Source organism: Grus americana, chromosome 24 (assembly GCF_028858705.1).
Source record: "Grus americana isolate bGruAme1 chromosome 24, bGruAme1.mat, whole genome shotgun sequence".
Classification (NCBI taxonomy): Eukaryota; Metazoa; Chordata; class Aves; order Gruiformes; family Gruidae; genus Grus; species Grus americana.
This window is the reverse complement of record NC_072875.1, coordinates 538540-562586: the sequence shown is the minus strand read 5'-3', so window position 1 is coordinate 562586 and position 24047 is coordinate 538540. Positions and strand designations below refer to the sequence as shown.

At 49.0% G+C, this 24047-nt stretch overlaps 1 protein-coding gene across 10 annotated transcripts in view; it reads right to left on the bottom strand.

Moving 5' to 3' along the window:
- The window catches only part of TRIM29 (tripartite motif containing 29), a 63214-nt gene that overhangs the window by 20322 nt on the left and 18845 nt on the right, over positions 1-24047 (bottom strand). For 6 of the 10 annotated variants that reach the window (XM_054802965.1, XM_054802964.1, XM_054802971.1 and 3 more), the window contains exons 2-4: positions 12749-12941; positions 9551-9631; positions 5796-6842 (exon numbers count right to left, since the gene is read on the bottom strand). In XM_054802965.1, coding sequence (XP_054658940.1) covers positions 5796-6653 — 858 coding nt within the window. In that variant the 5' untranslated portion in view covers positions 6654-6842; positions 9551-9631; positions 12749-12941. Of the gene's footprint in view, positions 1-5795; positions 6843-7523; positions 7581-9258; positions 9632-12748; positions 12942-24047 lie in introns of all 10 variants that reach the window. The other 4 variants (XM_054802966.1, XM_054802967.1, XM_054802968.1 and 1 more) reach the window with 4 other exon arrangements.

Here is a 24047-nt window from a genome sequence, read left to right as displayed (position 1 = left end):
ATTTTCAGGACAGTGACTCGGAGGAATGCATGGGGTTTTTCCATTCTCATGCGCACTGTGAGATGTCCTCTGCATCAAGACACAAAGGTGTGCGACCATCTTTGCACAGCAGGGGAATGCAATGAGATAAAAGCATTTTAGATCCAGATACCCATTGCACTGCCAGTAACCAGTGTGAGAAATTACGCTACAATGCAAGTTGTTTGTTTCCTTGAGCCACGGAGCTACATCCGGATGGCAATAATTGTTGGCAAAGTTAAAGCATGTCTCCTGAGCAATGGGAGGTCTTGTTTCCCTCCTCATCCCTAAATATCAGGACGTTCTTGTGACAGAAATCTGAGTGAAATCATACAGAGAGGGACTGGAAGGATTTTTCTGAGAAGAGCAGACCTTTCACAGCCACGTACACACTCCCGAACACAAGGGATTTGAAAAGAAAGGTAACAGGAAAAATTTCAGGTGGCAGCTGGAAGGTGGTGATAACAATATTATACTTTTATAGTACTTTTTAATTAGGACGGGTCTCAAAGGAATTTTGCAAACTATTACTTGCTCAAAAGTGATAGCTAACTCTTAAGAGCTTGTCGCAGTTATAATATCCCCTCACCCAGAAAGGTAGTTAGGGTGCCTCTGGGATGGGATGTAACAACTATTTAAGAGCAGACCCACACTACAATTTAGAGTGAGAATTATGATTTGCAAATGGAAATTACAGAGATAGTTCCAATAGCCGGAATGCAAATACCAGAGTCATCCAGGTTCAGCTTGGGTTAAAACGCCCATACCGAGGGCAAAAGGAAACACTAGTACAGAGACCAGCAAGGGCAAGGGAGGTGACGAGAGGTGTTTCTCTGCATGATAGTACAAACATTAATCCTCATCTTACCACAGAAAAAATGTTAAAAATAGGTCCAGGGAGACTATGGAACAGTATACGAACTAGCAACATGGGCAAAAGGAGGCAGATTCACTAGGGGTGCTCCGGATATGGACCACAACGAAAGGGGTTCAGCAAAGGTGATTTCATGATGTTTTTAAAGCCCTGTTCTGTCTCGGGCTGGCTGGAAGGTTGCCTTAGTTGTCCACATATATTCTGTGTTACATTTACAGTAGGGTGGTTACAGGTACTAAGGACAGTCAACTTCCTAGCTTCACTCCCTATAAAGAAACTTCCCTCCTAGCTTTCTTCATATTTCTGAGATTTTTCCAGAGTCAACAATCCTTGATCCTCTTATGTGATGGACCACCCAGAAAAATCCATTGAGCGAGACCTGGGGTTCAGAAGGTCCTAGTGAAAGATATAGCAGCTCCACTCATTGTGGAGGGAGTCCCTGTAGTGCAGAAATAACAATAACAGCAAAGATGATCTGGGAAATAGAGGTTTAGACCATTTGGTTTGACTATAGCAGGTTGAGAAATGCTGGCACTGAGAGTCTTTGAGCTAAGAGAGGATCCCCTATTAGAGGCTACAGTTAATTAGGACAGTCAAGAGGCCTAAGTGAAAGTTCAGAGTGTACACCTAAACATCCACAACTGAACCCAGCCCTTGTGCTGTAAAGGACCTAGAGATGTGAGATTATGAGTCTTGCATCATGATGCAACTCATTTTTGCAAGGCAGCAATACAAGCATCATCATGTCTTAATGCTCTGGGAACCCAGGCCCTGAATCAGGGAACACCCCTGTGACACCAGCCACGGAGAGCTATGCTAATTACCTGACAGCAGCAACCAAATGCAGTAATGAAGCTCGAGAAGAAGTGTTTAAACTAGTTATCCCAGTACGGGGCCTGTATTGGAAATGTCATAGCTGAGAAATCAGCAAATTGTTTTGAGACATTATTTGTGCTGGTTTTGCCATTACATTTTTCTATCTAAGCTTCTGTGAAGCAGAGGTGGGTGTCAGTGGGCTACAATCTCTGGAAACTCTGCCACCATCCTGCAAAAATGCCACTATTCACTGCATGAGCTGAGGCCAGAAAAGTCTCTCCGCTTTGTACGGTTTGAAGAGAATTCCTTACCTGCAAACCGGTGGATTTTCCCTGGGATCTGCCCTCACTGTAGAGCCATTAATGCAGAACGCTGGCAAACAGGCAAAGCTACTCTAAATCACAATTTGCAGCAGGTCAGCTTCCCCAGCCTTGCAGCTAGGAAGAACATCCTGCACCATCTTTGTGGAAAGAGCATCTATTTTAAGCTGCGCCCGCAGAGCAGCCACAACTAGCGTAGATAAGGTCTCACAGCCACATCGTGCCCTAGCCTTGCATCAGTGGGAAAGGCCAAAAATCCTTCCACTGGCACGCTGATGCGCTCTTGTTTGCTCTCTGTTCAGACAGCGAAAGCAATACAGAGAGGGCGCAGATGGAAATCCCTCTGGATCCATCTCTGTGGACGGTGACTTCAAAGCCTAGTTCAGACTCTGTGAAGTCTCCCCTTTTAAAAGTCGCTTTGTTGAAACGAGGAACACCCAGCTCCCGTTTCTGCACGGCAGTTCTCTGCTGCCTCTTTAAACCTGCTGTACAATGTGAACTTTTCTTTAAAGGTAAAGAATTAAAGGAAAAAAATCAAAGTGCTTTTCACTAGAACTGACCTGGCGTGCTGAGTACTGAGGCTGGCGCTGGATAGCAGCGCCAGGTTATTTACAGCTCTGTGACTGGCAGGCATACGTGAAGTTGTCTCATTTAGAGCCTAGGCCTGTAAAACAGGTTTTGAATGAAGGATCCCCTTTCAAAATGAAGGATGCTGTCTGAAATGGGGGCTCTAGTTTTGCTGATAAATCAAGCTGGCCAGAGGGTTTGAGTGTACAAGCTGCTATTGACAGTTCTCACTTTTCAACCGTGCGTGGTTATTACCTGGCCTCACAGACCTTCTCTTGGTTGTTTCTTGTACTGATTCTGGTGGGGGTGTCACTTTGCCTTTAAATCTGTAGCAGGAAACTAATGTGAAGTTGATCTGGGGAAGGCATTAAAGGTTTGCTGGGTAAAATACGCAAATGCCACTGGGTGTAAACTCAGAAAAAATGTCTCTGTCTTCCCTGCCAAGTTGTCTCTGACCCTCTGTGCCTTTCCCTCTTGTCTGCTGAGCAGCACACCAGGCAAAGGTGGATGAGTGGCTCTCATCCCAGGCTCCTGAAAAGTGGAGGATGCTGCCGTGTTCTCCCTGTGTCTCACAGACAGAGGGATATCAGGCTTTCCACTGCTTGTCTAAATGCTCTAACCAGTAGGTGTCTGTACACCGGCTTGTTTGCATTCCTCTTCTCTTAAGCTGTACTGTCTGTCTGCATTGTGGAGCAAGCAGTTACCTAATTCTGCAGAAGGATCCCTTGCTTTCCCAACAGTACAGCGCCTCGTTTCCTTACAGGCCTATAGGAAAGATAAACTCATGAAAAAGAGACTGTAACCTGCGTTAATTTTGCAATATGAAAGGAATAGATGGACCTGGAACAAGCATACGACACCTTCTTATGTGGCAGTTTCGTGCCACCAAATTGCCGAGCACCGAGATTGACGGTCAGGCCTTTGTGCATCACAGCACAGACATCCCCCCGCCCCCCGCCAGTTCTGCTGGAATCCTTTCCAGATTTGGAGTCACCGTGTAGTCAGGGACTGGGAGATCCTTGCAGATAAACCAATTGTTCCCTGACAACCAACACTGTGTGAAAAGGGTCTGTCTGGTTACAGCTGTATTCTGGTCACCAGTCTAGCGGCATAGTTAGCAGATTTGAAGGCAGTAAAGCTGCCGTGGAGCTGCTTAGATGCCAAGCTGTGAAAACGGGGCAGGGATGGGGTTGACCTGATGTGGGTTTTTTGCTTATTCTTTCCACAAAGGCCAGCAGCACCAGCCACACTTTGCCACTCTCCTAATTTGTGGTCGTATTCCAACTTGGCTGATTTGCAAGACTTGAAAAGAATAGGTGGTGCACACAAGGGACTTGGAAATGTTCACTGCTCTTTGTGGTTCTTGCTAAGGCTCCTCCAATGGTGAATAAATCAGGGCTACGAATAAACATTTGTAAGCAACAGCTATCCTGTTAATTGGTTTTGTCTGAGTGAATACTCACTCAAGTTACAACATGATCAAAAGTCGTTGTCAGGAGAAACTTGCAGATGTGTATGATTCATATTGATAAAGCCCTAAATCCTTTAGGCTTAGCAGCAGCAGAAACAGCACAGGACAGCACAGGAACTGAAGCATGGAGCTAACGAGAGTGGCACAAGGACTCCACGGAAGAAATCAAACATAATTTAAATCTTGGGTAAAGTAATTTCTGACCAGCTATGGCTGCCTCTTTAAAAGCAAGGGGTTCTAGGTCCATCCAACCACAGGAAGAAGGCTCTGGCCAACTTTGGTTTCTCAGGGAGCAGCTGTTAACCTCTTTACAGTAGAAACAGCTAAGAGGATTTGGACAACCTGGCAGACACAGCTTTACGGGAGTTAGGCATATGCTATGTTCAGAGCTGACATCAAAAACACAAGAACAAGCAATTATGAAACAAACAGCAGGCTAGTGAGCCCTGCAGGAATTTTTTTTAAGAAAGACTGTCTGAGACATGGAAGAAACCTTGTCTGGTTTCAGCAAGGCTGCAAGTTGGAGATGACATTGCAAGAAAAGACCAAAAATTTGCACAGGAAGACAGAGATAAGCTGTAGATAAGATGCTCTTGCAGCCTTGTGAGATAAATCTTCTTAGCACCATAGAAAGAATTAAAATGTTCTTCCAAGTTACGGGTGACTCAAGAATTTCCAACAGCAGGTACCTGTATTTGCCTGTTGACCACATTAGAGCGCTGGCTTGGGCAGTGCTTGCAACTGGGATTTAGCAGATCTTAGTGCCCTTCCCTAGAGTGTGACTCTGGGCAAATTGTTTTACATTACCATTTCATGGGTCTCCTTTCTGTAATCTCTCCTGTCCTGTCTGCTTCAATCGGAAGGTCTCTAGGCCAGGACATGCCCTTACTATGGGGATGTACAGCACCGAACATGGTGAGACCCTGATCTTGACTAGAGCTAGTGGAATAATCGTACATCCACCCAGAAAGCAAACAGCATGATACTTTAAGCAAACAAAGGTGGAAGACTTTTCATCATTTCACATACCATCCTCATCCCCTTAGGTGTCCATCCACTGAACCTATTGTAGTAACACTTCAGGGGAAATCACAATGTTTTGTGTTTGCACCAGGATTTTTTCTTCATCTAAGCTTCAGGGGACTCTTCCCATAGGTGGGGCTTGACACTATTATATCCGTAACAGACAAGAAAAACAAAAAGCCGTAATCTCACTCTAAGTAGCTGAGATGGCAATTTTCAGTAGTAACCTAGCAGCCACTAGTAACTCGAGTAGCCACTCATCTGACTACTTGTATGCTGGAGGTCCTGAACTTGAGCAATGCCTCACCTTTCTGGCTGTGGATAACACTACGCAAACACTGTCAAAACTTGAGACAGTTTTTTGAAAACTTAGCATGTACGGCTTTGATTCAGCTTCTGCTGAAAGTCAGTGGTGCAACCAGGGGTGGAAACCAGGTTCTCCACCCCCCCCCCCCCCCAACTCAGTCTGCTACACACCACCAGCACTATGCACCTGTAACCAGCCACTAGAATGACAATCCCGTTGCAGCAGAACCCAGGCAATATCAGTTCTCCACTAAGCACTTCCCATCCACCACCCCTGCATGCCAGAATTAAATTGCAGACACGATTTTAGGAGATATTGTAGGCTGGAGAGCAAAAGCTGTGGTGTAATTATTGAGGTCCATTGGAAAGACCGGGAATGTGCAATAAAAAGAAGCATTACCTCTTTTCCCGCTTTCTCGATCTCCACTGTCACTGTGCTGTGGTTCTTGTGCTCCTGGAACATGCAGAGGTAACAGATGCACATCTGGTCTGTCTGACAGAACAGCTCCATGGTCTTCCCATGCACAGGGCATTTTCTTGCTTCAAAGTCCCTGATGGGGTCCAGGAGCTGGTGGTCTCGGAAAGCTGCTCCCTCCAGATGGGGCTTGAGGTGCAGCTCACAGAAGGAAGCCTGGCACACCAAGCAGGACTTCACGGCCTTTTGCTTGTTATCGATGCAGGAATCACACAGAACATCCTCGAGCTTCACCCTGGGCCGTGACCCAGCTGCTCTGTCAGGCTTGTTGAAGGTGGATCTTCTCAGGTCCCCAGTCTCCACCAGAGGGAGGGAAGTTTTCTTCAGGTCCCCCATCTGCCCCCCAGAGAACAATGTCTTCCTCCCTTCCCCTTCACTAGGCAGGAAGCTCTTTTTGGAATCCAAGGAGAAGAGGGACTTCCTGAGATCGCCTTTCTCTGCAAAGGAGAGGGGTGGTCTCCTCATGTCTCCTATCTGTCCGCTGGCATATTGCATCTTCTTTGAATCTGCCGAATCCATGCTGAAGTAGGTCGATCTCTTCTCATCAGATGACTCCACAAACTGAATGATGGGCCTCTTCCAGTCACTCCCAGAGAAGAGGGAGCTCTTGATTTGCCCTGTCTCCAAAGAAGCACTGCCAGTGCCCTTCATAGGTTCCTTCTCACCTCCACCAGGGTTTGTGGTCTTCTTTACTTCTTCTTCTTTTTTGGGGGCAGATGGACTCTTCACATCCTCTGGCTTCCCAGTGGTACCATTTGTCCTTGCTGCGCTCCCCGTTTCCATCGTCTAAACAGGGCGAATTGGCTTCACTGCTCAGTCTTTCCTCCAGTTCCTGTCTCTCAACCCTCTGCAAAGCGTGTATGTCTGCCTGGTTGTTGTCTCAGCAAGGAATGACGGTGGAATGCAGGAAAGTTTCTGCCCAAGTGACGCACCTGGAGCTCCTGCAAGGAGGAGGAGAACGCCTGGATTATGCTAGGTAGACACAGGGAGAAAGAGAGAAACAGACGTTACCAGGGATCAGAAGCTACAGCTGTGCAGTTAATTATACAAGGCAGTCCACACCCAGGAACATTCTTGTCTAACCAGGTTTGGGAGGAAGGGCTGTTTATATACATAGAAATGTTTTTTTTTAAAAAATAATTTTCATTAAGATGTAGCAACCAGTTTGACCGCTTGTTTCAAAAATAATTTTGCTCGTTGTTGCCAGGAGCTGAGGTTACCTCCTTGGAGAGATGGGCAGGGTCGGAGAGACCATGAGATGCTGAAGATGGGTTTGTTAACTGGGTCATACACATGCTCAAAAATAATTATGTTTGTAATTAAAATGAACGCCTAGAATAAAGCATTCTTAAACTGGGTTCCCCTGAGGGCTTACGGTATTCAGTAGGACAGGGAGGGGAAATGCATGGATAATACTGGGTTTAAAAGACCCTATTATCTTTTATTTTGATGTTGGGTTTGTGCAAGGTCCATCCATCTAGACCTGAAAATAGCCCAACCATGTATCAGAACAACACAGCTGGCCTGAAGTAAAAATTGGCTAGTCCTGCTTTTCCCGCAGGCCATGGGATCTCCACTAACGTGACTAGTAGAATAAACCCCCCATTGCCTATTTCACTGCATGTTCTCACTGAAATAAGGGTTCAGGTGTACCTTATGTAGCTCTTCCCATAAATGTCCACTGGATTGAGAGACATACCTGTAACATACCTGGAAGAGGAAATATTTTACAGCTAGATGGCCAAAATATCTCTTGCAAGACAAAAGAACTGAGAAAGAGTTTTAAAAACAGATCTGTCTCCACTAGCTGTATTCCTGGGAAGTGTTTAACTTGTTGGAATCACAGAAAATTTCAGAAGAAAAAGGCTCTTTATAAGCACTGGTGAATTCCGTCAACTTCAAAAGAAGAAGGTTGACCTTCCACTCATATAGTAATCAATTAAATGTAGATTATACTCTAGATTTCAGTGAGATTACTCTGAGATTAATGTCCAGGGTGTAAATATGCCTAAGATTTGTGCTTAATTTAATTTTCATAGAATGCAATGATGGTGTTGCTGGAGAATGTGATTTTTTAGCCTGTAATAATTTCTCATTAGAAATCTGTAAAAAAAACCCGTGTTGGAAGCATCCTAAGTAGTGGAAGAAAAATCCAGGTCTGCATTTTGCAGCTCTTTTTATAGGGGTGGAGGAAATAGAGGTGCAGCCCAAACCAGGAACATCATACATTTTGGATCTGATATGACAGTCAGATAGCCAGGAAGTGTCTGTCTTACAGATATGGTTTCTCAGGGCTTTGTCCATGCAAATCGGAGAAAAGGAAAGAAAAAATAATTTTCTCTTCAACTGAAGTGCAGTTGGGGCCCCTTGTTCACAGATCCAGCCCCTCTTACTGCCTGTATGTCGTTATGGCTCTCTATATATGAGAAATGATTCAGTATATAGTTCTTTTTTTTCATAATAGTTGTTGGGAAAGGCTGCAGCTTTTGCAGTCATTTCTAATGGAAAGGGTTTTTATTAATAGGGACTATAGTCTTTCGTGAGTCAGAAGTCATTCTCTGGCTTAGGAAAGGGCAATGCAATTTCTGAAAAACAAATTTCATTAAAAAACAAAAAAAAGATTGGCTGACATATATGTATTTCTTTCCCCCTGGCTTCCTTGGCTGAGCTGATCTTTATAACATCAACAGTCCTATAGATCTCCAAGTAATTAAAAATACTGGAGGCGCCTGTTCTCACGTGTACAAAAAAGACTCAGCAGAGCTTTTCCAATGCTTAGAAACAAAAAACATCTGTATCATATCATAGAATCACAGACTGGTTTGGGCTGGAAGGGACCTCAAAGCCCATCCAGTCCCAACCCCCTGCCACGGGCAGGGACACCCTCCACTAGCCCAGGTTGCCCAAAGCCCCATCCAGCCTGGCCTTGAACCCTGCCAGGGAGCCAGGGGCAGCCACAACCTCTCTGGGCACCCTGTGCCAGGGCCTCAGCACCCTCACAGGGAAGAATTTCTGCCTCACATCTCATCTCCATCTCCCCTCCTGCAGCTTAAACCCATTCCCCCTTGTCCTATCGTTACGTGCCCCTGTAAAAAGTGAAGAGATCTTGGAACTTAGAAGAAGGTGGCCTTGGTTTCTCTTGTTTTCCTGACACTTAGTTAACATTTTGGAGTACAGGCAGTCAAAAGAATAATGACTAATTTTTTTCATCTTGGTTTTACTGATGCAAATTCAGAGTAAATTAGTTTAATCCAGTTATTCCAGGCAGACTCGGGAGTAACTGGGCTTGGGTGGAGGTTTATTATTGATTCTTCTTTCCATGCAGAGACACGTACAAGACTGGCACCCTCCAATAAGTCAGGTTAGGTCTGTGCTTTGCCTGACCTACCCTGATGCCAGCCATGGCTTTAGCTCCTCCATTTGTTGTAGTACTGAAGTACGGCCGTACTTAAGATGTAAGACAGTGTACCGTCTATCATCTAATGCTGCTCCACTCAGAGTCAGATGGTCTGTTGTCAGCCCTCACGACAGTCGGTATGTTCCATAAAGCTGCAGGTTCTGCTTTGGCTTTTGTATAGCTTGGGTGGCATCTGTCCTTGCTGCTTAATTTCGGAGAATCCTCAGCTTAAATTCTCTGTATCAGACAGAAGGAGAGAGGTCATGTGGAGACACACACTTACAGACTAATGGAGCCAAGCGCAAACTGGATTTCTTGAAGAGGAATCTGTTTGCCAGTAGTCCGGGCTGAACCTCCCTCGAGTCTGCAGGAAGAAAGGAAGGATGTCACTTATGTGCGCATACGGAACGTTCTCTGCTGCTGCCGGTCACTTCTGCATAATGCCGCTTTCAATGGTCCCCTTTCAACCTCAGCTCGCTCTCGCAGTATCCCGCGTGCCTGGCATTGGTGCCTTGGGCACATCCTGCTTGCAAATACCTGTGAAACCATGGCAGGTCCACGTGTGACCAAGAGCTAAATGCATCACCTCCGCTGCCGCCTGTCCCGGGACTGTGGCTTTGCTCTGTGGCCAAAGGCCAAGCCCACTCTTTTCCCTATCATCTCTCTGCACCTCATCATGTCTTTTTCATGCCAAAAAATTGTTTGCAGATGGGGCCCACCTCTCTTTTGTTGTTTCTGGCCTCTCCTGGGAAATCTACTGTTCACGCCTGCCTGAAACTCGAGGTGCGCATGGTCTTATTGGTGCTCGTAACCAATGCTGGCTAATTCTGGCTGGGAATCACAGGAGGACTACTGGAGTTAAAGGGCAGTTTGTTAGTTAAAGGGTAGTTTGTTACACAAGCGGTGCTTCAGTTCCCAACCATATTTAGAAGACTTGGGCGCACGCATGTATTTCAGGCAATTTAGAAGCCAAAGTAAAGTACAGACTGGACGTCTCTTTATTGCAGGCTTTATCTTTGCACCTCCCAGAGGGTGGCTCCTGATTTCTATAGCATGAGTTCACACTTGTGTAAGCATCATCTGTGATTTTTGCACCAACCATCCCTACATTTCCTGCAGAGGACAACTGTCTCCTATCTAGCGCACTGCGTCAAGCCGATCACACAATATGCCCATGTCTATGCCTCTGACTCAGAGTATACACCCACGTTTGGCATCTGCAGCGCCTTTCATCTGAAAAACTCGGAGCGTTTTTCAAAGGTTCACAAATTAAACTTGACAACACCTTTGCAAAATAGGTCTGGGTTGCTAACACCATGTAGCAATTAGGGAAACTGAGGCACGTACTGTGGAACTGATTGAAATTTTTCAGCAAAAAATGACACTCTCTTCTGAAGTTGCTGTGAAGCCTTTTTACTTGCTCATTCTCTTATTTTTCATGATTGTGACTCCTCTAAATCATTCATTTTTAATATTCCATGATGCTTTTGTTCTTGTTTTGAACTTCATTTTTTTCCTTGTATATACACCAGTAAGTCTGAGTGTTTTATTGCTTGTACTAAAGTGTTTTCACCGTGCAATGCGCTGCACAAAAATCTTCATGGGTATATACCTAAAAAAAAAATTTCCCCAGGATGGAAAAAGTGAAAAGATTGGGTCTATTTCAAACTAAATAGAATAGAAACAGTTAAGCCAACCCGAGGGCACTCCTTTAGACAGGCTCCAGAGCAGAGTTTCAAACACCAATGACCGATGAAGTCATGGAGAGTCATAGAGAATTAGATCAACCAGCCCATGATTCACTGGCCCCGGTTCTCACAACAACTCCAGCCAAACTAGGAGCGGGGGGAACCTGTCTGCTAATTGCCTACTCTGTGCTCTACCCACTAATCCACACTCCCTTTCACATCCTACATATTTTCGGTCCTTTCTCATTTCTTACACCTTTATATAAAATAAATCCACAGGTCAGAAAATGTTACGCTCAAACGCACGCAGGCTATTCCTGCTACAAGAAAGCACAGGAAATCAATCCATCAAGCCTGTAGATGCCATTGAGCAATGACCATGCATTAACCAGTTCCCAGTGTAACAGCAGAGCAGGCAGAACAAGTTCAAGGCTTCGTGTTGCTTTCACACGTATCAGATTCAGTCAGCAATGCATCCAGACAGATCGGTAGAGCTATCCTGGTATAGAGTGCATGGGGAAAAAACAACAATGCTGCAGGTGTGCTTAAAGCAGATCCACAGATACTCTTAGACCTGTGGTTTGTACAAGATAGACTCAATTTATACGGCATAAATTTAAGTTCAGGTATTTGTGATGATTTGCGATCACCGCCTCCATGTGATAATCAGCTGCACGTCTCAGAGTAGGTGATGAAGGGAAGAAAAACTGAACCAGGAGGATCCAGTTATTTGGGGGGTGCATTTTTCATGTTAGGGGCCGTGTTGAACTGAGAGCTCAGTGAAGATGGTCAAGACCTGGCTTCAGATACGAGGACTCGGATTTTCAGGGTAGCGTGAGTATCTAAATAGCTCCTCCAGGGTACCATGGCAGGCCAAACACAAGCTTCCCAGGGCTTAAATCAGGCCTGCAGGCTATGAGCTGGACCATGGGGAATCTTAATTATTGGAACAAGTTACAGGCAGGATATAAATGCCTGTTGTGTAACAACGATACTCGGTGAGCGTGCAGAAGGAGGGTGATTCACTGAAGGAGTGAGAGGAGGGTGTGTGACGGCACAAGGGCATTAACTGGAGGATATGTGCTGCCTAGGGGAGGACCCCTTTTTAGTGGTTATGCTGAGTCTTCATCTTTGAGAAGGCTGAAGGGGGAAATGACTGCTCAGCATTAAATTGATGCGGAGGACAGGAAAGGGAATACCAGCTAAAGAGGGAAATCTATTTGAATTAAAGGACAGTGCTAGTGTAAGATCAAATAGGGTAAATTTGTTCATTAACAAAATATAGGCTAGAAATTAGAAGATGATTTCTAGACATCACAGGAGCAGAGTTCAGGGATGGCCTTTGAAACAGAGTCTTGGGCACCAGGATCCGAACTGGATTCAAGACGAGCTTGCTACAGTCATCAACACATTGCATAACAGTGTATGGATGATACTGCAAGCCTTCAATGTGCTTACAAGACTTGTTGCACCATGTTCATATTGTTTTTAATTAATTAATTAAGCCTGTGTTTCAAGACTTCTGCTGGTTGCCTGTAGAGGCCAGGAAGGATTTTTTTCCCCCCTTCTTTGATGATTAACTTGGTTTCTGTGTCATTGGTTTTCAGTTTTTGTTTTCTTTTCCACCTCCTTTTCATGCACTGGAGATTGGCACAACCTGAGATGGGGAAGTTGGGTGGAGCTGGTTGCACCTCTCAGGTGTCTGCTCAGCACTAAAACACGATCTCCAAATTTGGGATCAGGAAGGAATATTCCTTAAGTTGGATTGGCAAGGGCCAATGGAGCATTTTTACCTTCCGCTGTAGGATGGCATGTTCTCTTTTGACTTCTTTGGAGTGTGGTCACTGGCAGTGTTCAAGTCAGTAACTGTGCAGATGTGATTTTGTGGATGGTTCTACATGCGAACTTGGGAGATCGTGATTCTATTCTCTGTTCTGCTCCAGAATGTTGGTAATAATCTTCTGCGACCTTCGGGAACAAAGCATACTAGAAGAGAGAGTTATTATTGATGTAAAATTGACAGTTCGTGTAATCTTATGGGTTTGGAGGCTGTAGAAGAAGTAATAAATTATTCCCTGCTCTGCAGCTGACAGAACTGAATTTATGGATATCTGGACAGCTGCAACAGATTGTACTCCTTCCAGAAAAAGATTTGGTCCTGGGATATAGATGCCAGCATGGGTCTATAGCCCCAAGGATCTCTTTGTGTACTCTTCTGTGAGGATGGTCTTTTTTCTCTGATGCTTGGAAATTATAACTTTTAGCATAATCTGCTGTTGTCTCCAGCAGCAGGAATGACTTTGTTAGGTCTAGTTCTCTACGGGTTTGCATCCCAGCAAAAAATGCCAAGCATCAAACTCTGCAAGGCAGAGGAATGCCAACTCCATCTTATGCCTCAGGAAACTAAGGCCTGCCAAAAATGAAAAACGTTGGTTTTCCAGCAATCCAGAGGCAGAGACTAGAAATCCCCAAACAGAGACCTTTTTGTCCTGCCCCATTGCTTAAAAACATGTTTCCCCTCTAGAGCCTATTTTACTGATCCATGAGATCTGTAGTTCCAGTAGCCGAGCCACTGAGGAGGTTTCTGGCACAGTGTGTCAGCAGATGAGAAAGGCTACTAGGGCATAGCTGGGGCAGGGCTCCCGCACAGTCCTTTCCTCCCTGAACAGAGGGCCAGTTTCTCTCCCTCTGAATTGTGCCGACTGAACTCGTCGTACAGCTGTCTGGGGTCCTGGCCTGGGAGAGAGGTGCTGTGGGATGGCGCCCAATCTGGGAAGGGGCTGAGGCTACCGCTGGTAAGAGTTTTATTTGTGATGGGAGAGACTTGACAAGTCCACATCGTGTGCTATAGGCAAGGTGGACGTTGCATGGCTCAGTCCAGAGTCTTTGTGCTAACGGGCCTGGAAGGAGCTCTGCAATTGGTGATGGATCCCAAAAGGTGGTTATAAGGAGCATTACTACTTGCTCCTCCTCAGTCTCTTTCTAAACCCTCTCCAAGCATCCGTGCTCTCCCAGGTCGGCAGCTGTTCCCCAGCTTCCCTGTCAGTGCAGAGCCTGCCTTCGCGAGGTGAAAGTCCTAGCTCCCTGCTGAGGTCTGGGAGTGAAAACAAGCGAGGCTGATGGGATGAGGTGTGACTCACGGTGCCAAGCCTGGAGGAGGCAGGCGGAGAGAAATAGGGGAAACATGGATGGATGGATAAAGAAGAGCAGAACAAGGACATGCAGGGAAAGAAGAAAAAGGACAGAGTGCTATTAACAGAGCTTCCTTAACACACAAACAACTCTGAAATCTTCTGTATTAGGCAATATCAAGCCAAGCTTCCCTCCAGGCAGTGGTTGTTTCCAGCAAGGGTAGCACAGAGAGTCGTGCTTGGAGGAGCACTCCTTGCCCTGGCCTGGAGACAGAAACTGTGGCTCTGTCCCTCCCGAGGTGTCCAGGCCTGCGTGGCCACCGAGCAGCCTAGCACGGTGGGAAGGAGAGCAGGATGGGGCAACCTCTGCCCCGAGAGCGTGCTGCGGGTGAGACAGAGGAGGTGGATGCTTCCTCCCCTTACGCTGCGCTTGTTCATAGTCCAGGTAACAGTGAGGGGTTGGGGGCGACAGCAAGCTTGTGGGAACAGCTCTGCCCCTGCTCAGTGTCTTCCTTGCTAAGAGCAAGCGTCGTCATCCCCAAATCGTTCTTCAGCTCTTGCAAGCGCCTCAGTGTCTCGAGTCGTGTCTCTCTGCGGAAGGCTCAGCCTCCTGCGATGGGCCCCCAGCAGGGAAGTCGCTCAGAGGGACGGGGAGCCATCACCCACCCAGGGCAGCAGGGCTGGTCTGAGCAGTCCCACGGATGTGGAAGAACCCCAGCAGGCAAGGTCTCGGCTGCCTGTGGCTTCTGCCCTGCACAGAAACCTTCATCAGAGGCTCTGCCTGTGTGAGGGCTGCTGCTCCATCACGCCAGGAGACAGCTCAGCACTTGGGGAGCTGCAGCCTGACCTCGCTGGGCTTCCCTGCCCGCCCGGGAGGCTTGAGGGGAGGCGGTGGGTGGACTCCGGTCTGTGTCATTGTTGGGTTCCTGGAAATCGGAGTGCAGGACTGGGGGGAAGCCTGAGGAATGAGGCCACTACCCACAGCAAATGACTGTGAGCTCAGCTCTTGTGTCTGGCTGTTCAGAGGAATTCTTGTTCTGAAAAGCCCCTGGGAAGTTAAATGGGAAAACATGTTGAAACAAGGACGCTTATTCACTCTGTGACTGAGCAAGACAAATATCCAGTGTGTGTGTGCATGTGTACGCGTGTCTCTTGATTTACCACCCTCTTCCCTTCCTCTAGAAATGCAGAAGAAAAAATAGGACAGCAAAAGAAAAATGAGGCAGAGGTGAAGGGGGAGAGACAGGAGGGAAAACGCTGAGAAAAGAAGGGAGAAGGAGAAAAAAATCAGAACAATTCTGGGAGAGAAATACAGAACTTAGATAAGAGAGTGAACTTGGGGCCTGAGCCTCCCTTACTCGCTGCCATAAATACAGGATAACTTGACAGAAGCCAAGGCAGGGCAAGGGTCAGGACTAGACCTCGAGGAGCATTCGCATCCACCGCTCTTACTCATGGGGAGCAGCGCTGTGCTGCGTGCCTTGCCTGGGCTTGCTTGCCCTTGGTCAGCATTATCCCTCCGCAGCCGAATCCCACCCTCTGGTTTGATGGTGGTGGCAACTGCCTGGGAAACAACTGTGTCATGTCATCCCCTTCTCCAGGTGAAAACAACAGGATCAGCAAGCTGCAGGGAAGGCCAGCAAGGCTGCTTTTCTCCAGGCAGCAGCAGAGAGACTGCATTTTGGTGGCTGGCATTCAGGTGGAGATGGGAGCAAGGGGCAGACAGTCCTTGACACAGCTTGTCTTCCTAGGTCCCTTATCTGCTCCTGTCAGGGGCCACTCAGTGTTTGGGGCTTGGGAAGAGATCTGCAATTCAGCGGGAGCATGTGGACACGGGTCCTGGCTTGCACAAATGGGAGTGAAATTTGGCATCCAGGGAGAGCGCTGTCTGATGGAAAATGTCTGATGTTTGCCTTGGAAAGGATCTGGGGACAGGCTGATCGCGGTAGCTCTTACGTCACTGGCACTGAGCTCACAGTCCTTCAGCACCTGTTTACACCTTCTTCCAAGCCCCGCTGCTAAATGGCAGGAGCTCAGACTTCACCTCTCATCCTGCTATCCCAGCTCTGTGTCCGAGCTCCTACCTCTCTACGGATGCATCTTCGCTGCTCTGGGCAGTCCAGAGGGTCATCTGCACCCCGAATCCCCCTCACAGCACCCCTGTAAACCAGCCTCCATCTTCCTGCCAACTGCACTGGGGCCTCTGCTTCACTCCTACATTGCCTGGTGGCAGGAAAAGGTGCTCCCCTCTCCACCTCCGCCCAGCAAAACAAACCTCTGAAGGGTTCTCCATCTCAAGGAACCCCTGTGGCAGGACCTAACTCAAAGTCAGGGGAGAGGAGTGGGCTTCTTGGCGGCACGGGCATGGCCACCCGCCGCATCCTTGCCCATGGATGCCTGCCTATCTATCCCATCCTCTCACCTGCCTCCGCAGGGCAGGGCTTTCTGTGTGGCTTGCATGTGGAGCTCACCTCCAGACTTGGTGGCAGCTCTGTCACCACGGTAGCAGCTGTATGTGGTGAGTTAAGTGCCCATAATAAGGTGCAGGGTAGCAGACTGGACACTGGCAGCAGCAGCAAGGGGCACGGCCTCAGGCCAGGCATCTGCCACACTCCCCGCGTGCCAGCCAGCGCTGTCACTATGGCCGTCTGCTGGCCCCGCAGAACAGAGTGGCTGGTCAGGTGGAAAAACTCTTTTACAGCTGCATGTGAGCTTTGGAAAGTGCCCAGCACCCAGAGGGCCCAAAAGCTCATGCATTCCTACCTCCCCACCTTGCTACCTCCTGGCAGAGCCTGCTTCTCCAGCAGCGAGGCGCTGGCAGAGAGGCAGGATTTGGCCTCCTCGTTGGTGGTATAGTTGTGTAAGAGGGTAGAATAATGGGGGAGATTCCCAGGCAGCTCTGAGCCGTGTGCTGGCACTGCAGCTCCATGAGCCACAGGAATGCCAGGGAGTGGAGAAGGGATGTTGCTTGTTGTGCACGGACAGCCAACACCTGGAGCTTGGGCAACTCAGGGAGCCGTCCCTGCTGCTCCGGTTGGCTCCATGCATGCACCAGCTACTGGCCTTTATTACATTAATTGCATTTAAGTTTGAGGCTCCATCAAGTCCAAACGCAGCCTAACGTAGCGTCATGGGGCTGGCTGGCACCCAGGAAGGAAAGCCAAGGGGGTGGAGGCAGATTAGGTGAGAAAGCTGTGGGCCTGGGGGAGCTGCAGCTCTCTTCTGGTACAGGAAAGGGCGCGCTTGCCCTTGCCTCGCACTCTCTGCCTGTCTCCTTCTGCCCTGGCAGCAATGATCCTGCCCTCTGGGCCGGCTGGGACAGCATTTCGGGGTGAGTTCCCCATGTTAGGGGGACACACTGCAACCCAGAGCCACCAGCAAAGGGAGGGGGCAGCAGTGTCACACTTTTAGTGGCTTTTTTATAGAGCAGGGCTCTATGAGCATCCCAGTTTGGGCAGAGGGAGACCCCAGGCTACCCAGTGTGGCCCTACTGGCCACCCAAATCCCCTCTCCCCCATGCCACATCTGCAAGCCTCCCCCAGCATCCTCTGGCCCGTCCCTGTGCCCTGCAGCATACTGGGGAGATGTGAAAGCACAGCTTGAGAGTACACAGGAGGTACCTACTCCTCCTCGCTGACCTTCTGCACCCATATGCCCACACCACGTAGCACTCAAATAATCCCCCACAGCGCCTGCTTGTGCGGGGACCTGGGCTAGGAGGATGCCACAGGTGCCGAGCCCCACTTTCCCCCTCCGTGCCACAGGACTGCGTGATTTCCCGGGGCCTGGGGCTTACGTGCGAGCACGAAAGATGGAGAGGGGAGCGCAGAGAGAGCTGTGGGAGAGAAGAGCTCCCCGCAGCCCTCCGCCCTGCCACTCACACCCCGGCTGAGCGATGGGGTGAGCATCTTTAGAGCAGCCTGCCCCCCCCCCCCGTTCCCAGCGGGCAGGGTGCCGTGGGGTGAGGGCACCCCGGCATGGCTTGCCAGCCACTAGGTGTCCTCCGTGGCCCGCACACGGGTGTCAGGAGCCCCGCGGGGAGAGGTGCCTCCAAACGTGGGCATGCTGGAAAATCCCTCCTGGGCAGGACGGCGGGTCCCCCTGCACCTGCCTGTCCTGGCAGAGCTCCGTTCCTGGCAGGGTCGGAGCAAGTGCCTGGGGCTGAGCAGGGGTCGGGGGATGCTATCTCAAGCCCACTTTGGCGGTAGGGTGGACGCCTGGACCTGCCCAGGTCTGCATCCCAGAGGGATGTGTCCATCCCTGGTATCCCTGGATGTTTTCGTGGGAGGGAGGAGGAAGAGCCTTCCCCGTGCCTGTACTGAGGTTGGGGCAGAGGACAGGAGTGGAGCTTTACTCTAGCTATAATCTTCCTGGCTTTTCTGCGCTCTGCTAGAAAGGTAAATCTACTGCCGTTGAAAGGCAGCCAGCCCGGGGGTGCAGGAGAGCTGCTGAGCCAGGCCCCGAAGCACAGAAGGAGCGATGATCATCTGCCTGTGTTGGAGCCAGCCCCCCCTTGCGCTGCTCCCCTGGTCCATGCCTGTCCTGCACGGTCCCGAGCAGGGCTGGCGGGGTGAGTGCCTTCATGATTCATTTTCAGCAGGTACCCAAGGCTCCTTGGGGGTTTTACACTACCTCCTCCTCTTCCACTCCCTGCTGGAATGCCCCGGATGCTGGGAAGGGATAACTGGGTTTGCAGCAAGGAAAACACCCCAGCTTCCTTCCTGGGGGAGAAAAACACAATCCTGGAAATCCCAGCTCTCCCGGTTCTGCTTTTCTGTCCTGGAAAGACCTTCTCCCTAAGCGGCCTGAAATAAATGCTCAAGAGTAAATGCTGTTGCCTCTGTCAAGCGCCAGCAGGGTATTTCCCAAACGCCTCGCAGAATTACAGCTAGCAGCGTCCCCATCAACATATTCTACCCTCATTCAAGTCAGCTAGTTCCTGCACTATCTTATCAGCACGCTCATTATACCCTCAGAAACACAGTGTAAACATCTCTAGCAAACTACTCTTGATGACAATTTCCTTGCCAAATAAGCCACTTCCTTGCTTGAGTGATGGTTATGAGAGAGGATTTTTGTAACTGCTGCTGTTTGAACAAGTGAGAAGTAAATACAGCTCCCTTTCTAGGAGCACACACGCGCACCTGCTCTTGCGGAGTTTCATCACAGGCAGAGGTAGGAAGGTGTCTGTGGGAACTTCTCATTAAAATACTGGCAGCTCATCACTGCTGCTTTGTTCAGTTTCTAACCTGGAATTTGGCTGAGGGAAGAAGATAACACTGGCAGAAGCTGCCAAGGGACCTTTTATAGTCTAGGCTGTCAGACAGTTGGTTTTACATCTTCTTCCAAAACATGGCACCTCCACCGGCACAGCATCTCTCATCAAGCACATCAGGGTCCTGACACGGGCTGCGTTGGGAAGAGATTGGTTGTACCGGGGATGACAAAATTGGAATGCTGCTGCTGGGCACCAAAGAGCAGAGTACTGCTGTGCTAAGCAGTAGGAAGACGACAGAGCACTCGCCAGCTTCAGCCCCTGCCTGTGTATGCTTTCATTACCTGCCACGGCTGCTGTGGGATTTAGAGCAGTCGTCGGGCTGCTCTGCTTCAGGTAATGCAGCTGGATGCAGGCAGGCTGCGACCTGTTGGGGATTTCAAGTGCTTCCTGTGCTCTTCAGCATTTTAGCTCAAGCACAGCTAAGAAAGCCCTTTCAGCTTTCCCTGATGTTTACTCCTCCAGTGAGTGACCCAGCCTGCCCCGTCTCAGCCTGTACAATCTGGCAGGAGCTGAGCCCTTGGCCGCGTTGCTCTCCTATTCAAAAAGAGACGGAGGGAGGATGGAGAGAACGGGAGAAAACCAGACACTAAATTAGTCTCCCAGCTGGTAGCTGAGCTTCCACGCACCCATTCCAGAAGTCCGTCCAACGTCGTATTCCATTACGAGGCTTCATTGCAGACCCTCACAGCTTGCTTCGAGCAGCGTTCCTCTCCGTGAGCGCTGTGCTAATTCCCCCTGCAGTCTGGGCTGGGATGGCTTTCTCAGATGGGCACGTTCCCATCCCACTCTGCCTCTGTCCCTCTCTTCTCTCAACTCATATTTCACCAAGATATATGTTTTCCTCTCTTCCCCATGTAAATAACACCACATATGGCCACAAACGGTGTGTTCGGCCAGCAGGGCTGCTCCTGACAGGAGCCAGAGCTAAACTGAGCAGAGAGTATTGTTCAGGAGCCTGGCCTGATGCCCACCTTAGCGGGCTGAAGTAATGCTTTCAAGATCAAGGAGGGGGGGAGAAACATCAGGAGGTGAAAGGGAAGATTTCTGGAGAGGAACTCAAATACAGATTAAAAAGAGGGAAAACAAAATCCCCTTGGCGTTCTGCATTGATCGCTTGGGTTTGTTTCTTGCAGTGATGTAATGACACTGAAGCAAGTTTCTGTACCGCTTCGTGACCCCTGCCACACGTGAGAGCAAGGTACTGGTGCATAGCATGCTTTGTACTATTGCCCTTTGCACCTATAGATCTAGTAGTTCCAGTTATGGTGACTGAGAGGAAAATTTAACAGAAACTAAGATCCAACCATAGACCCTTGGTTTTTAGCTGTGCTTTTTGGAGCTGGGGCAATTAGAAACGAGAGAGAAGGTAAAGCCTTGTCCGTTCTGTGCTCAATCCCTGGGTTCAGTGGACCCCTAGTTCGGGGAACTGCATTTCATCACCATTTGCAGCGTGCCCTGCTTTCCAGGCAGAGGACGTGTTGCACCATGCAATGCAACGTTTGTCTGATGAGGTGCAGAAACAGCAAACTAGCTGGAAACGTTGCTCTCAGACAAGATCTGAAATAACTACAATTCCCTTCTACATGGTAGAAGGGGCAATGCAGAGCTTTATAGTGTGAATTCTCCACGTCTCGAGATGCCATAAAAGGGATCTGTTAGACTTAAGATTGGTGGGGAAAGAAAGATGGGCTGGTCCTGGCACTATGAGGGGGCTGTGCTGTAGATTTCCAGGGTCATGGACAGAGAGTCCTGCATAATTATTTGCCTGATACAGACTGAGAAATTGTGTTTGTACTCAGGTCGTGAAAGTCTCTTATTTAGCATGAAAAGTCAATGTCACTAATAACAGTAGGGAATATATTCTGGTATGTGATCAGCGTTCACTGAACCAGTGAGGAAACGTATTGCCCTGGATTGGGTTTTGATAAGCAATGAGGGCACTGTACTGAGAAAGCAACCTTGGATTCAGGGATTTACTGCTGATTCAATTAAAATGAAATGGAAAGACAAACAAAGCCTGCAAATAAGGTTCTTGATTTCGAATAGGCAAATCCTTGTTGGCTAAGAGAAATCCACAGGAATGAAAATTGGACTCCGGAGCTCAGAGGAGGCTTGCGATTTTTCTAAGTCAAAAAAACAAAGTTCAAAATGTTTGAGAGGTGGGGGGGTGGGGACACCTTTCAAGGGAGGTTTCCAGTTCTAGCTAGATGAATAACCACCTCAAAAGGATGCTACCAGTAATCAGAATGCCTGCAAGGGATGTAGAAGCAGGGCAGATCAGCAGAGAAAGCAGCAGCTTAGAGGTCGGTGTGTGGAGGGATCAATGAGAGCTGTCAAAAGCCGAGATGACTAGCCGCACAACGGGCGTTAAAATAGCCAGCCCCAAGTTCTCTTTGGGTGCAGAGGAACAAAAGGAGCAAGGAAAGAAGGAAGAAATGGTGATGCTCTGCAGTCAGCACGGGGTAGAGATTAAGGCAGGTCTAAATATTGCCTCAGAAGGGCTTAATCATCTGTGGGGAAAAGGGCTAAATGAGAGGCAAGTAAAGGCAAAGGCATTAAAAGGGAAATTGCCAAGTTCCTGGTAGAAACAAAACTCAGAGCTTGCTTTCTGGTTGGGGGGGTGGTGGTGTAGGGAAATACCTTCTCCCCTCTGGTTCTAGAAGACTGGAGGAAATCACGGATCCTTCATCGGGATTTTTAACAAGTCTGTGTCATCTCAGCATTATCACAGGACCAGAGCACCTAATTCAATACCTACGATTAAAAAGGGGAAGGGTTGGGAAGAGATTATTGTAGACGACTACAGAAATGCTACCTCACTCCTCAGCAGGATGTCAGAGCAAATTTTGCAGGAGAGAAGTGTTAAGGCTGCATATAAACGGAAAATGAAATTAATTGTGGCTGCCTAGGAGGGACTAGTTGTTTTTCTATCTAACAAGTTGTTTTTCTTTTCTAAAATAATTCAACCTGTAGGTAGAGCCTGGGAAAAAAACCCCCAAACCTCTCTAGTTTGCTTTAGGATGAAGCTTGAGCTATTTCGAGGAAGGGAGCGTGTGATACGGTTTCTCCTAATACTACTCCAGTAGATCCTTTCCCGTTCCCGGAGGAGGAGACGGGGCTTCTGAGAAACAGCGCTGCTGATCAGCTTACGCGTACGGCTGTGCTGGGAGCAGTGGCCACGGAGGTGCTTTACCCTGCGATTTAACTGTGCAGGTTCCCAGCTGAGTGACCGGGGAGGTCACTGCACAGCCCGTTTCTTCAGCGGTGCCCTGGCCGCTTTGTCCGTGGCAGGGTGAGCGGGCGGGGGGTGTCGGGCTCACTGCAGGCAGCAATGCCCTTCAGTGGCTGGAGGGTTCCTAACTGCGCGGTGAAGAGGCAGGTCAGACCCGAGTCCGGTCTCTGGGTCCTTCTCCCGCCACTGGGCTGTGCGGCCGTGGGCGTGCTGAGACCCCGTCTCTGAGATTATGGTGCAAAGACGAACGAGGCTAGAGAGATGCCAAGGATCGCTGCTGTTATGTCCAACCCCAGCATATTCAGGTCGTCCCCTCCACTTCGTTGCACACTCTCTTTCTCGCTCTCTCGCTGCCCTAATAGCTCCCAGTAACCCCAGTCTGTCCTTCCCCTTTTCCTTACTTTCCCTCCTCTTGCTCAGGCACGTTGCTGAGCAGGCCAAAAGCCAGCGTTGCTTCAGGAGGGAGCCCCTCGTGCTCTAACAGTGACACGGGAGGAGAGGAGCCAGCTGGCAAGGGAAGGAGTCTGAGAGGGGGAGAGGCGGCAGGAAAAAGGGAAGAGCGTGATGAGAGGAGGAGAGAAGAAGTTAAGAAGGGGAGAGAGAAAACATTTCTTGCTCTGATTTGTGGGAAGTCTCTCCGTCCGTTAGCAAATTTCTCCTGTTTTTGTAGCAGCTGCAGCCTCAAGCTACAGCCTGGAAGCAGGGGAAGATGAAAGAAAAGGAAGAGGTGGGAGAGGACCCAAGCCTTGCTAAACCAGTGGGATGTGAAACCCGCAGTACTAACTGGCTGTCAGCGCTTTCTTACTGCTCCCTGCCACTATGCTGGCAGTAGTTCTGAGCCCGGCAGCAGGGTGAGCTTGCAAGAGAAGGAAGGGGCTGCGCAGAAGCAGAAAGGAAGGCAATGGAGGTGGGAAGCAGGGAATGGGAGGGGAACTGCGCTGCTGGCAGTTTCCTGCAAGCCCTGCAGGCACCTCAGGGTCCAGCGGTGGCCGGGGACTGCAGAGGACTCCCTCAGGGCCTCTCTTTGCCAGCCAGGAGTTTCTCCAGGGCTCCTTGGTACAGACAAAAGCTTCCTCTCTTCCTCTCGCTGCCCTGGCTGGCAGGGAGCAGTTCGACTCCAATGCCTCTTGGCACCGGAGGAGCAGATGGGAAGATATTCTAGCTCAGTTGGAAGAGTCTGTTCCGAGTGTGGGGTTTTTGTTCTTTCTTTTTTCCTTTAAACCACGGTTAATGTCTCTAATGCTAAGCTGGGCTGCTCCTAATTCTCCTCCAGATCTTGCAGTAAGCAGGCCCACTCCTGCTCTGACTCAGGGCGGGAGATGTTCAAAGTGCTCCTGCAGGGCAGGGGAGGGGGTTGGCAGCTGGTTGCTTCATCATCTCTTTCGAAGCTGTTTGTTGACCTTGCAGCTCTGCACTCTCTCCCGTCCACCCCGGACTATGGTCTCTGCCTT